Source organism: Bombus terrestris, chromosome 3, assembly GCF_910591885.1.
Source record: "Bombus terrestris chromosome 3, iyBomTerr1.2, whole genome shotgun sequence".
NCBI classification, from domain to species: Eukaryota; Metazoa; Arthropoda; class Insecta; order Hymenoptera; family Apidae; genus Bombus; species Bombus terrestris.
Genome location: NC_063271.1, coordinates 1,628,246 through 1,641,811, shown reverse-complemented (window position 1 = coordinate 1,641,811; position 13,566 = coordinate 1,628,246). Strand labels below are relative to the sequence as shown.

The 13,566-nt window shown below is 49.3% G+C and overlaps 1 protein-coding gene across 4 annotated transcripts in view; it reads right to left on the bottom strand.

Moving 5' to 3' along the window:
* Window positions 1-13,566, bottom strand: part of LOC100646335 — an 80,727-nt gene that overhangs the window by 25,222 nt on the left and 41,939 nt on the right. Inside the window, exon 1 of one of the 4 annotated variants that reach the window (XM_012320777.3) lies at window positions 3,913-4,028. The exons of the other annotated variants lie outside the window; for them this stretch is intronic. Coding sequence (XP_012176167.1) covers window positions 3,913-3,935 — 23 coding nt within the window. The 5' untranslated portion in view covers window positions 3,936-4,028. Of the gene's footprint in view, window positions 1-3,912; window positions 4,029-13,566 lie in introns of those variants that run through there. 4 annotated transcript variants of the gene reach the window in all.

Sequence of the window (13,566 nt, the reverse complement as noted above, 5' to 3'; positions counted from 1 at the left end):
AAAAATACACGAACACGCGGTGTAGAATAGACTGATCGACGCCGGGCAAATTTCCAAATCGCATGCAGCCAACCATTTGCACATGACTGTCGGACCGACGTTACGACCCACGTATCCGATCGAATCTCTCGTTTTACGCGTTTTATCGAAATCTTGCGCCGTTTCGTCGACAACTCCGCTTTGTTCCGACGATTTGTCCGGTCGTCTAGGATCTTGACTGGCAGCTAAGTGACCGACCCGTGTACAGTACCGTAACTCGACGTTAATTACCTCGTCGAGTGGAGCGTCGACTCGAACCGACTGACGAACGAGCACGTCGATATTCGATCGTCTTGTCCTCGTCGCGTCGTGCTTTCATCGGTTAAACGATCAATCCGTCGCGTTCAGCGGTTCCAAAAGGTTATCGATTGCTCGCGATGCAGGGAACGATGGAAGATCGCGGCGTTCGATTCGTCCAGAGACTATCCAGAGTGTCGGTCGTGCCATCGGCTGTACAAAAATGGCGCTCGAAACCGTTAGTGTTTTCGGTTCGCATGCTCGTAATTTATGGCCGAGTTTGACGCGCGTCTCGCGCTCGTAAATCAGAGAATCTCTTCCCTACGCACACACGGTCCGTTACCCGAACGGCTTCGAGAGACAAAGAAAAAATGACTGCGTTTCGACGCTCGAAAAGACTATTAAACGGTGTGCTCGAGTGACGCGAACACTGGCGATCTCGTCGTCTTTCGGGACGAGCGTGGATCCAGCTTCGTGGAGCTATTCTGCACGTAACGTCGCGTGTTTTCCGTATTCGCGATTTTTCGTCTCACCCGATGTGCAGGATGTTCCACTTTCAGCCTGTAAATGCAGATGAATTGGAACGCGCGAATCAAACGCTCGGCCCTTTGCACGCGCGACGTTCCTCTTTTGCTCCAGAGACGAGCTGAATTTCTCGTTGGGAAACGCGCGTTGCAGATACGCGACAGCGTCTAGGCAGTAGTTTTATGCATCGCGACGTAACGTCAAAGTTTGAAAAATCAGTTCCTCGTAAGAAACATACGTTCGTTTTTAAACTTCAACAGGATGCCCCTGTTTCGTACCTTCGGAGTGTTCTTCGCGGAAATCACATTCGCAGGTGGAGTCGGTGTATCGCGTACGTACTTTCCCGTACGATAGAAGCATCTCGAACGTGCCTGCGAATTCTTAAATCAACGAAAGCATTTCGTTGGGTCGTTCGTGCTCATACGTGAAACTATCGTAGAATCGTTTAAACGAGAAAACCCGAGGAGGATGAGAAATACCAGTCTCGGGTAAGACAGACAAATTGAATACAGTCGTGAAAAGAGAGCAGGGACGAGTGAACGAGGGAACTCGCATTCGTCGCGAAACGAAATCCTTTGTGGAGATATTTGCGCGAGATGGGAAGGGACACGCAGGGCGACAAAGATTTTCCGCGAAATTGCAACCGTAGGTAGGCATCCGAGACGCGAGAAATCCGTGCGGAGAACTCGTTTCGCGAACTTGGAATTTTTTGCTAGTAAAAAATCGCGCCATTGCCCGCGATTAATTTCCAAATATTCGACAAACGTAGTTACGTTTCGAAACGCGTCGACGCGGCATAGAAACGCGAAACAAAAAACGGGTGCAACACGCTTTCGGAATTTTCGACGATGCGGATGGGTAAGCGCGATTCGATGGATCAGGGCGGAGAAACGAGGAGCGAGGGACGAGGGGCCGAGCGAATTTCGACAGGTACAATTACGCGTTTGCATTAACGTTGGGACGCGTTGGGACACGTTGGGTCTCGCGGGCACTCGCCTAATTCCACCCGAAATATGGTAATAACATCGATATCTATAATGTATCGTTGACAAACGCGAACCGATGGAATTAACGTTCCGTCGAATTACAAACACGTGATTTTATAGGTACCGCGTCCCATAGAGCGCCGGACAGAAGAAAGGACAGGAGAGAGCAATGGAAATAAATAGCAAGGCACGCGCTTTTTTTCTCATCGATAAAATAAAACAGTCGCGTATGCTCTGGTCTGGCCAAAAGGACGTCACCGGGTCCGATGGTAAAAAAGATGAAAACACTCCCTGTTGTCGCGTCGACTATCGGCGAATCGTTGTGGTTTTTGTCGGCTTTTGTTTGCGGTAGAGGACGAAACTCCGAGGGTCGGCGAACGAACAGGAAACAAACGCGGTCATATTAATTAATCGAGTATGTTGTGTAATTAAGGTTTGCTCGTGCGCGCAGGCCAGTCGTTTTTCTGCCATACGTTTGCCGATGGAAAGTAGCAACGGATCGACTGGCATATCCGGTTACTCGTTGTTCCTCTATATTTGCACGGATGTAAAGTTGCGCGTGATCCAACTGGAAACGCATCTACACGCGATATTTTGCTTTTTCCTACGGCCAGTTTATTCCCAGTTATCGAAAACATTAATTATTATCAAAAATACGTTAACTCTTCGTCGAGATACGCGCGTACGGTCGACCTCGAAGCGCTCGACGATTTTACCAGCTTCGTATCGCGACGGAGCCGTTTTCACGATCGGCTAGGAAAAATAACTCGCGTTTGAAAAATTTCACTCGCGCAGAACGGAGTGGCGAGATTTCAGCGTGCGGTTATTTTTCAACGCGAGCCACGCGTGCGAACGTATATTGCGATTAATGTAATTCACACCCCGACGAAACTCGTGCGAATTCACGGTTTCATCACGGACAACGCGGTTTGCAAATTCTCATCGTTGCTTCGTCGACGCGTTAAAGCAGCGTCCGAGTGAAACGCTCTCTGTTCACCGTTCACGCACGCTATGCGCGGCACACAGCTAAATGAAATTTATCACGCTGAGACATAAAGAGAGAGAGAGAGAGAGAGAGAGAGAAGGAGAGCGCATTACGCCGATGAAGCCAGACTCCTAATTTTCCGAGCACTCGGCATTTTAAGCACGACCGTCGTAAACCGTTTTTCTGTCCGGTTCTTCGCCTACCTTTCTACCTTTTTTCTTTATATCCTTTTACTTTTAATTCACTCTGCTACTTTTTACGCGAAATTACGATGCGCTGGTTCGCGTAAAAACGTACGCTTTGAGTCGCGGTCGAGCGACTTCCTGGCGATAAATTAAATAGATCGATGCTTGTTTACGTGCGTTTTTCGCGTTTCCAACCATGCGCGTAATTTTTCGTTCCACGAGACACCTGCGTTTGCTGGAACAGTTTCATTCTCGGAGTATTCGCAGAGGAACTTTGCGTGAAAAGTATATCTCGCATTTATACATAGAAACGACGATAGAGTACCACCGTGTTGCCTGGCCAAGAGTCTTTTCTAGATTTACAGATGGAACCGTCGAATTCTCGAAACGAGTAAAATGAAAATTTATTCCGGAACGGTAATGCACGATTCCGTATGGGAATTGGGTAAAGAGGATGGTAGGTAAGTTTCGGTCGACCGACGACTACCGCCATCTGCGTAGCAGGCTGAGAGGCAGGTGGTAGCAGCGACGCCGGGCGCCGTCGTCGATGGGCCGCCTCTGTTCGCCTCGTCCGCAACGTCGACTACATAGTAGCACCGGAAGGGAGGCATTGAGCGCATCAACGCTTCCGGATGTACACGCTCGTAGTTTCCTGCCCGTTATACGCACCAAGTCGTAGAGCGGAAGAAGCGAGTCCTAATACGAACGTACCGTCTGCCAATTCGCTATCGAGTTGTCGCACTTTCGCCGCGTAATTTGCGTACAGCCGCACTGCTTTTCTTCTCTCCGCGACTTTGACCTTTTCGATCTCATTGAAATTTTAACGAAATTTTAACGATATTTTAACATCGCCAGAACGGATCCAGTTACAGACGAAAAAACATTTGCTTCGCACGTTGCTGGAATCGAAAAGAATCGACCGAGACACGCACTTGTTTTACTTGTCTTTACTGACCGTGCGACGAGCTTGAGAAGCATCGTCGGTTTGGGGAAAGCTGGAAACTCGAACCGCCGTTACTCACACCTGTCGACCGAAGGAATGTCGGAAAAATTCCCCGTGTCCTGACTCACCTGTAACAAGAAACAGGCGCACGCCTTGTCATCGTGAAAGGATAACAAATGGAAGGAGAGAACCGGGCGAGGGAAATAAATGCGGGAAACGAACGAATTGGCTGGAAACGAGTCAGTCTACCGCTTCTCCGACCACAAGTTATTACGCGATCGCTGTAGACGCGTTCTCGAGACGCACGGTCGTCGCGAAAACGAAGAAATAAAAATCGGTCGGCGAGTGTCTCGATCGGGAATAGGAGGCCGTAGAACGACCCTGGCACTCTTCTAGATCTCATCTAACTGGCGATAGTTACGCGCCATCCAAAGTCGTTTGCATTCCGCGCCATAAACGACTCTCCTTCTTTCCTAATTACGCGACTGCGCTACATTTTCAGCCAGCTGTTGATATCGTTTCTCGAGTCTTCGCGTTCTACAGAAGAATCTTTTTCGTCGATGGAATTGGAACGGTGAGGCAAAGCGTCGTTCCTACCGGATAGATCGTACCGGCGATCTAATTACGCGGAGAGACGTAACGCGAAATGCTTGGTAGCGAGTCGTGGCAAATATCCAATTTAATATCCTTTGGCAAAACCTCGACGACGTAATTCGACGAAAGCGATAGAAGAAACTTTTCTTCCGATAAACAACGCAACGGCGAAGCACCGCGGCAAACCTGACGATAACGATCGATTAAGAGTCGAGATGCCGGTCTTTCGTCGTTGTTCCAAGTAGAAAGTTACGAGATAGAGGGTGATGAATGTGGTGGCGCGTTAATCTTCGCCGTGACACGGACAGGAGAGCAACCTTGCTAACGGGACAGATCGGCAGGGAATGAAACGAGACGAGACGAAACGCGAAACGGGGGTTAAAAAATGATCGTCGGCCGGTCGCGACGTTGTTCTCGTCGCGTCTTGCCACGTTAGACACGTCCGCGTAATTTGCCGAGTCCAAACAACGCGAGACTCGGATTACGCAACCGTGTTACTATTTTCTCCGTGGTGTCCGCGTAACAAACGACGTCCGTTGCGATTAATCATTCGTTGGCGCACGCTGCCCGTTTTATTTTACAGGCTAACGACACCTCGCGAATGAAGATTTATGAAGAAACGCGTGCCTCCTTCTCGCGCCGTAATGTACCCTCCCCGAGGGAAGATGCTGATCGAGCTCCAAGGCAATTAGCCTCGAGTACTTCCACGGGAACAGCCGGCGTCTTCCGAGAATCCTCCTGTTTCATCTTCGACAGACAGAGTCGACTTAATAGTCTTCTCGAGTAATTCCTTGTGTCAATTCGCCTTTACAGGTAAGGAGAATCGCTGGCGACGTTTACCGTCGATTTAAAAACATTCCAGACGACGTTCTTGCTTTCACCTCTTGCACTTACCTCTTCGTCCTACCATTTATTAAGTTGCCTTCTCCTAAGATCGTTTATCGATTGGCTTTTGCCGCAAGTTCTTCCAAAGCTACTGGAAGTTGCGTCAAATATTGCGTTTGGCACGAGAAACTTCGACGAGAGTGGAAACGATCTCAGCTTTGAGTTTCATCGGTGCGACCCGCTTGGTTCGCTAAATTTTGCAAGAGAATTTTGCTGAAACTTGATTAGAATCGTTTACCGAGAAAGAACGGTTGGTTCGCTAAATTTTGCAAGAGAATTTTGCTGAAACTTGATTAGAACCGTCTACCGAGAAAGAACGGTTGGTTCGCTAAAAAGTAACGTACGCCGCGTTTTGCGGCAACGTGACGCGCGCGATGCGTCAAAGAGGACGATCGAGTGGCCTTCTGGACGATAATACACGGTAGAAATAAATGGAAATCGAGCGACGTCGCGTTCCAATAACCTGTCGCGTGAACGCTCTCCGCATAGAATATCGAAGCGTTCTAAAGCACAACGGGACAAGGGCGTGCTTTGTACGATCGATCGAAAAGATGTTTCAGATTCATCGGCGACGTTTTCCTAGACCTGGAAAATTGAAACGGACTCCGACCGGTATCGAAAACGCGAGAGCGAACCATCCGATCGTGCCAACTTAATTTCCTTCGTCTCACCGCGACTCTAGCTTCTAGCTAATTATCCTAACTGCTGCTGTGCGCGAACGAACCGATTTTATCGGCTTTCCTCGAACGTTTCGCTACCGACCTCGCGCTGTAAATTTCACGAGCTCTCCTCCCGATACGCCGCGTCGTGTAACTCGTTCGATATTTAAACGAGGGTTAACGCAGTTTGCGAGAGAAACGTCTTCACGCGACTACCGATGTAACCTCCGACTCTCTGTTTGCCAGGTGTCCCTGTGCGAATACAAATTCGAGTAAATCTCTCGACGCCGAGAGAGTCGTTCGGAGATTATTTCCATTTGAAATTTCCATTCGGAGCGTGACGTCGAACGCGACGAAAACACAAGCGAGGCGACAGTATTTCAGTCTCGCACGGCGCGCACAGAGCGCGGCGAAACTCTTCGCATTATTCGACGAATTCGAGCGGTTTCCGATAACCGCTCTAAACTTGCTTGGCGAAACGATAACCCTATAGCTCTGACCGGAAAGGTCGCGCGATTCCCTCTAGCTCGGCGATCGCCCATATTTGCTGCAAATATTTGCGTGCGATTTCCGATCGCTAACGAGTCGAACTTGCTCCGCAGCGCGGTGAGATCGAACGATAGACCACGCTGCGAGAATTAACAGCGTACCGGCGGTTGTTTGATCGAACAATTAACAATATCGGTATCGCTGCAACCTCGTTAAGGTTCAACGTGTCCATCGGAGAGGAACGGTAGACAGCGGTTCTCGCGGAACAATGCCAGGATCCGTGTTCGAAAGCGACAGTTCTATCTACGAGCCAGAGAGAAAGGCGTAATTAAAATTCGCATCCGAGTTTCCATCGGCCGTCAACGATTTACAGCCTGGTTACAGCTAGTTTGCAGGTGAAAAACGGAATCGTCTGGACGTTCTCGATAGTCCGCTTTGCCTCGACCGTTGCCAGGCGATCGCAGAACGCGATTCCGCCACTTCCACGACGTTATGTAAGATTATTGGAACGCACGCGTAATCGAATAACAAAGTCGATCTGGAAACTCAGCTACGTTAATCTTCGGCTTTCCCAGTTTATTCTTCGAACAATATCGGCCAGGGCCGTTGAAATTGCATATTTCGCCTACAGATATTCCTACTCTTTGCGTCGCAGACAGATAGCCGATACGATAGGCGTTGCTTCATTCGCTCGCTTTGCGGTTTTCTCGAGTTTTGTAAATTTCCAATTAATTGGTAGCAAGCCGCTGGTTCGTATCGCGATCGACACGAAACGAGGCGAAGAGGGGTTAGGTCGTCTTTCTAGCGCGAGCACTCGTGGAAATAGATGCACGTTCGCGTACCAATACGAAGGCAAAAGAGTGCCATAGCCGGCGGCTAGGTCGTTTCCCGACCTTGCCAAGCGGGATTCCTTAGACGCGAAGAACTTGGCCATTTTTATCGGCCGTTTCCTCTATAAGCTTTTTTTCCACGTTTTTTGCTTGCGCCGGATCTACCGCTCGTCGCGAGGAACCTCTCCACGCTCCACGTGTAATTTATCCTCGCTGGAATATCGCGGTCCACGTCTCTGCCACGTTTAATCGCGCGGCTCGAAATCTCGTTAAGGAAATTAATTTTCCCTGTCCATTCTTTTCTCTTTTTCCTTTTTGCGTCCTTTCCATTCATCCGATCACCCAGGAAAGTTTCGCGATTCCATTCGAACCGAAACCGCAATTAACGCGTTCCTTGCCTTTTGTTCCGACAGTTATCCTGACAATTGCTATCGCTCGTTTACCGACTTCCGGCAGAACCGCCGTGAATCCGGGAAGTAATTAAACTTATTAAATATTTTCCTTGTATTATCGGTTTGCAGGTGGCTTCGCGTATACGTAGTTTGAAACGTTTCTTCTCTCACCGACGTTAAGGATCTCCACTTTCGTACAAGTATATTCCCAGCTATTCTCCCGATATAAATATAACACCTAGGAGGAAAATTTCACACAACGATACCAACGAATCGCTGGAGCGACTCGGAAGAGATCAGCCATCGATTCCGTCGTACGATTCTACGCGACATTTCCTCGAGAAGCGTTTTCGCTCGACGATCTTTCCGGTTCGCTCGTTCCCACGAAATTTCCCCGGATCCGGAGAAAACAGCGAAACGGTTTCGGACGAGATTCCTCCGCGGATAACGGCCACGCAAAGAAATAGACCGGGAATAGGACGAGAGTTTCTCGACGCGATCGGTTTTCTCGCATCGCCACATCGACGATCGGTTTTTTCTTCGCGATTCCCCATCGAAGATTCGATTTCGCGGCTAGCCGACTTTTATCGACCAAGGCAAAGACACGTCGCCGGTTCGGCCTTCCGAGCATCGATGCCACGACTTACTTCCAACCAACGCGAACGTGTAGCATCCTTGCGCGACAATGACCAGAACGAGGACGAAAAGTATGAGCGAAGAAACCGCGATTAACCAAGAAGAAGCACGTTCGACCTAGTAGCCTATATACCTTGATATCTGCTCGAGGTCTTTTCATCGCGCGGATCACTTTTGTTTTCAGGATGTTTCGTTTTACCGGGGACTAACAGACTGCCTGGAAATTCGAACTAAGCAGCCGCGGCCGAATGGATCTTTCCAAAAAACAAACGCGTAATTTGCCATCGTACGCATATTTATCGTAAGAGGGTAGAACGTACGTACAATTTCGAAGAGAAAGTCGAAAACAGGGTTTTGAATTTACAAAGTCGATGGACGCGGCTTCCGAGCGGCTCACCCAGCATCGAGTAAAGTTCAGCGTGGTACAGATACGCTCGCGGTAGGTGAAAGTGTTAGCGAGGTAATCGTGTCATTTTCGTTCCTTCTAAATGGAGCGTTTCGTTTCTTCGCAGTACGGCGGCTTTTACGCAGAGTCGAGGCATTAAAACATCGTTGGCAAGAAAAACCGTGCGACATGTACGCGAGAGTATAAGCGATAAAGTCGGGCCAACGCTTCGATACCTTATCGATATCGATGTGTCGCGATTCAGGCTGCAAAGAGCCGTCCTTGGGTGGGCAGCGTTAAGAAACGGCTGGTTTCTCGCGTATCTAAATCCATGACGAAATAACGGGTCGTATTGGATGGCAGAAATCGAGAAAACCGGTAAGGCGCGCGCGCGGACACGCACGTAACCGCGGCGCTGGTTAGGTGGGGCGCGCGTAAAACGAGCGTCCATAAAACCGACTCGGCTGTCCGCTGCGATACACGACGATTTTACGATTCTAATCACGCGGCCGGCCCGAGAGATATACGATCGCCGATCTGAAAGGGAAATCGACCGTACGACACGCTTCCAACAGATTACTTGGACGATCGAGCAGCGGTTTTGCCTCGTCGTGAGCTGAAACCGCGACTAGATCCAGAGAGACCGGTACGCGATCCCCCGGTCTCCCCTTCCCCTTCGTCTACCTGAATTTCTATGTTATTTATGGCAACAAATTGAGCGCAAGCCGATCCGTTCGAGGAAAAAGTGGCGCGAACGAGCATCGCTGGCTCGCGCTCTGCAACCGCACGCGTAGCGCGAAGCTTGGCCGCGTGGCCTCCGACGTCCACGACCGGCCACCGTTAGCCATATGTTGGTCCGATCAGGCTATTCGGTGAATTGGACGGGACCGCGAGGCTTCCGTGAAACGCGATTCTCGCGAAACTGCTGTTAGCCAACTGACCCTCGCCGCTGCCAGGGAACAGCAGGCAAATCGAATCGGACGGTGTTACGTTCGTATTCGCCGCTTTGCTGCGAATTTCGGGACTCGTTGGCGGGCAAACGCGCGAAAGAAACGACACGTTGGAATTTTGGGAAGGAGATCTTAGCGAGTTGGAATCTCGCGCGCGTTGCCTCGACCTTGAATCGTCGAGGTGACCGCCGCATTCGGCCCTGCGAGGAAACCAGGGCACGAAAATACGGTGCATCGAGGGAAAAGCAGCGCAGCGGAAACTTTCGCGGCAGACGGCCTTCGTTCGCTCTCCTCCTGTTTGAAAAACACTCGACTCGCCGATATTGCCCGTGCGCCGTTCCACGGAAATGCCTGGCACGTTTTGAGTGCGCGTTCTCCATCGAAACAACGGGTCACCGCATGACGGGCCGTTACTCGTCTGATGAACGCGCGAGAACCATCAGCGACGACCGCGATAAACTTCCACGACCGTTCTTCCATCTGCAACTCGTGAATCTCAAGCAGTTTGCTCCTCCTCCTCCTCGTTCGACGGGGAAAAGTCACCGACTCTGGGTCAACTCGAGGATCGCGTTGTGAAAATTTTCCCGAGGCGATAAAAGATATTCGCCACGACCAGATAAGACGAGATGGAGCGAGTTTATTTTTGCGCGCTCGGTCTTCGCAAGCAACGGAGAACGGAGATAAGCGAACGATCGATCGTCGTTTTCGATGAAATTAGCGGCGACGTAATACGTAGACCTCCTTGAGAGAAGATGGTAAAGGGATTTAACGAGAAACGTATTATTTCATTATTCGGCGGAAACTCGAGGCACGGATCGAGCCCCGAGAGTGCAGCTATTTATATAAAACCAGATCCAGGCACAATAGCAACTTTCTACTCCTACACGAAGCGCGGTGGGGCGCGTTGTACGCGTGCATTAGCCGTTGCTCGCTCGCTGGACCGTGCGACGCTCGAGGTGCCTCTCGCCGAGTTACGTCAAATTTCCATGCGCCGATCGAGTTGATCGCCACGAACGAGTTCCGAGAATTTACCTCTTCTTTCGCTCGTCCTGTTCGCACTTGCACCGAACGAGAATATCGTAGAACGAGAGAGGAAAAACTATTCGAAACGACTTCCAGCGCTTGGTCGACGAATCTCTTCGATTTGTTTCCTTCGGTTTCAAATTGAAATTCAAACTTCTCAATCGTTTCAAACTCGCCTGCCTGTCCTCGCTGACTTGCCAGAAGTTTCAAGTATTCCCAAGCTAGCGGAACTCGCGGGAAACTGCGCTCCCCTTCGCCGCTGTCCTTCGGTTTTTCATTTCCAGCAAGTTTTACATCTTCGTCGTCGAACTCCCTGGACAGCGATGCTTTATCAGGTTTACTTTCGAACGAATATTTATATTCGAATAGCTCGCCTTATGCACTCGCCGTCTGACGTTCGGAAAAGAAGGGAAATATCGATAATAATAAGATATATAATCGCGCGTTTGATCGATTTTACAGAAATTTGACGAGTTGCTTTTATATTTTCGCTATTTCGATCTGTTGAAATGGTCACCACTTCTAGGAAAACTCCACATCTGGTCTTTTTAGCTTTCTCAAGCGCCGAAGCCATCGACAGCATATAGAAAAAAGAATAGCAGTGAGGCAGACCATAAACAGTAGACAGACGACGTTGGCTTCGGGGTTTTCAGTTATAAGGTAACACTGCTAGCGTGCGGATCTGGACCAGCTCAAATTGTATTCCTGTATTCCACTATCAAGTCAAATATATATTTTGTATCTTACACTTTATCCACGCGTTTTTCTCTCTTTATATACTGAATAACCTCAACATGATCCTTTCCGCTATTATCCAGTTGCCATTCGTTTCAACGTCGTTGCCAATCTCACCTAGGTTAGAGAAATTTCGTAGTTCGTTGGACAGGAAAAAAGAACAGCGACCAAGAAGCGCGAACAAATTCTCTAATTTTACGCGTCTGATCCTGGTTTACCAGCTAGTTTCCGTAGCCAGGATAAAGGGAAGCGAAGCAACGTGGCGTTTCCTACAAAGGACGATTCCTCCTACGTGATCTGTCGCGTTAATGTATACTCGACGAGAACGACGCGAGCTCGAACAGCGTCGAGGCGAATCGCGGCGGCGAACGAAAACCTCTGTGATCTTTGCTGGCGGAACGACGCTTTTTACTCTTCTTCGCGGATGGAGTAAACGTTGTTGGCAAAACGTCTGCGAGAGAGGCGGCTCGAGTGAATCGAGGCGCAGGGAAAACGACATACACCCACTCGTGCGGACGAGTTGAAATAAAGGGCGAGTGGGAGGGCTAGCTTGGCGGAAAAAAGGGCGACACCGGGATGGACGTAAATTTAATGGGCGCGCGATAGTGGTAAATCTGCGCGTAAAAGCCGCGCCGTCTCTGTTTGCCTCGTTTACACGAGAGCGTTATCGGCCGCACAGACGGAAACGAATGTCCGCCACGCGGTGAAATAGAAGTTCCGGCTCTGGTGTCTACGAGTTGCCGTTAGTTTTGCTGAAACTTAAGCTCCAAGTTGCGTAGGTAATTACTTTGCCCGACTGTTCTTGCCATGTATTAAATCTTCGCGTAGTCGCCGTTTAGGACGGCGCGTAGGTGAAAAAGCATAGGAAGAAATTACGAAAGAAGCGAGAAGGAGGAAAGGAACGGTAAGAGAAAGAAGTTGAAGGAAGAAAAAAGACTCGCAGGTTTCCGAGATTGAAATGGATTTGATTTGGACAAAGATTTGCAGAGAGCGAAATAAGAGATAAACTGAACCTAGTTCGGTAGCTTTAACCGAGAAGAGAAACGCATTACGTCGTTTCGAAAAACGGGTTCTAACAACGTTCCACGCGATCTTGGCCTTGTTGCAAATACACGAAAGTTAGAGACGAACGCGATGTGCCGAATCGATCGGCGTGTCTCGCTCGCTCGCGTAATGTACCGGTCCGTAGGGAAAAAGAATGCCGCGGTCGGTCCATAGAGACCCGTCTCTTCTTCTCACGTAACATCTGTGGGTGTTTGGGGCAAATCGGACGCGTCACGAAGCAGTTTCGTGGGCGTCTGTTACTAATTCGTAATGCATATTCCAGAGAAAAGCGTGACGTCGATGGAATCACGAACGGAAGCTCGTATTACAACCTTCGCGAAGATCGGCAATAGAGTAGAAATGTTCTTCTATAAGCTCCGCGGTATTATTGCCTATTGCGTGGCATTGGATAGAGTTTCTAGAATTTCCCTCTGAAAAGATGACGCGAAAGTTAACTTACCCGGTGACTGTTTTTGCTATTTAGGAACTAGAATTACGTTAGTTCTTAATCGTCGACCGAATTTCCAACGAACGAACCCATTAATCTCGTCGTATCGACGATAGAACCAACGACTAGTCTGGCATCGTAAATGTACAAAGTCAGTGGGAAATATATACAATGTTCACCGGTGATTTTATCGACGTCACACCGACTGAGAATTAATCGTAGAACATACGCCGGGTCTCCCCCAATCCTTCCGTTACAAATCCCAAGGATCATGGACGCGAAGGGAGGACACGATGTAGACCGTGTACTCGTTACCAAGAAGCGTGTTAATTCACCGACTATCCGACGAACGAGACCCTGGTTTGTTGCGGTAGCAAACGAGCAAACAACCTCTGTCCGTATACCGGAAGATATCCTCCACCATTGATTATTGTCATCCTTTCGTTATTTATACGTCATATCATCCCACTCTCACTCCCACGCGGTCGTCCGCTTCTCGACGATTCGGCCGGTGGCTAGGCATTTTAATTTAATACGATTAAACGACTTTAAGGCAAGAAGTGGCCGCTTCGCGTTTATTACCGCGCTCACCGTTC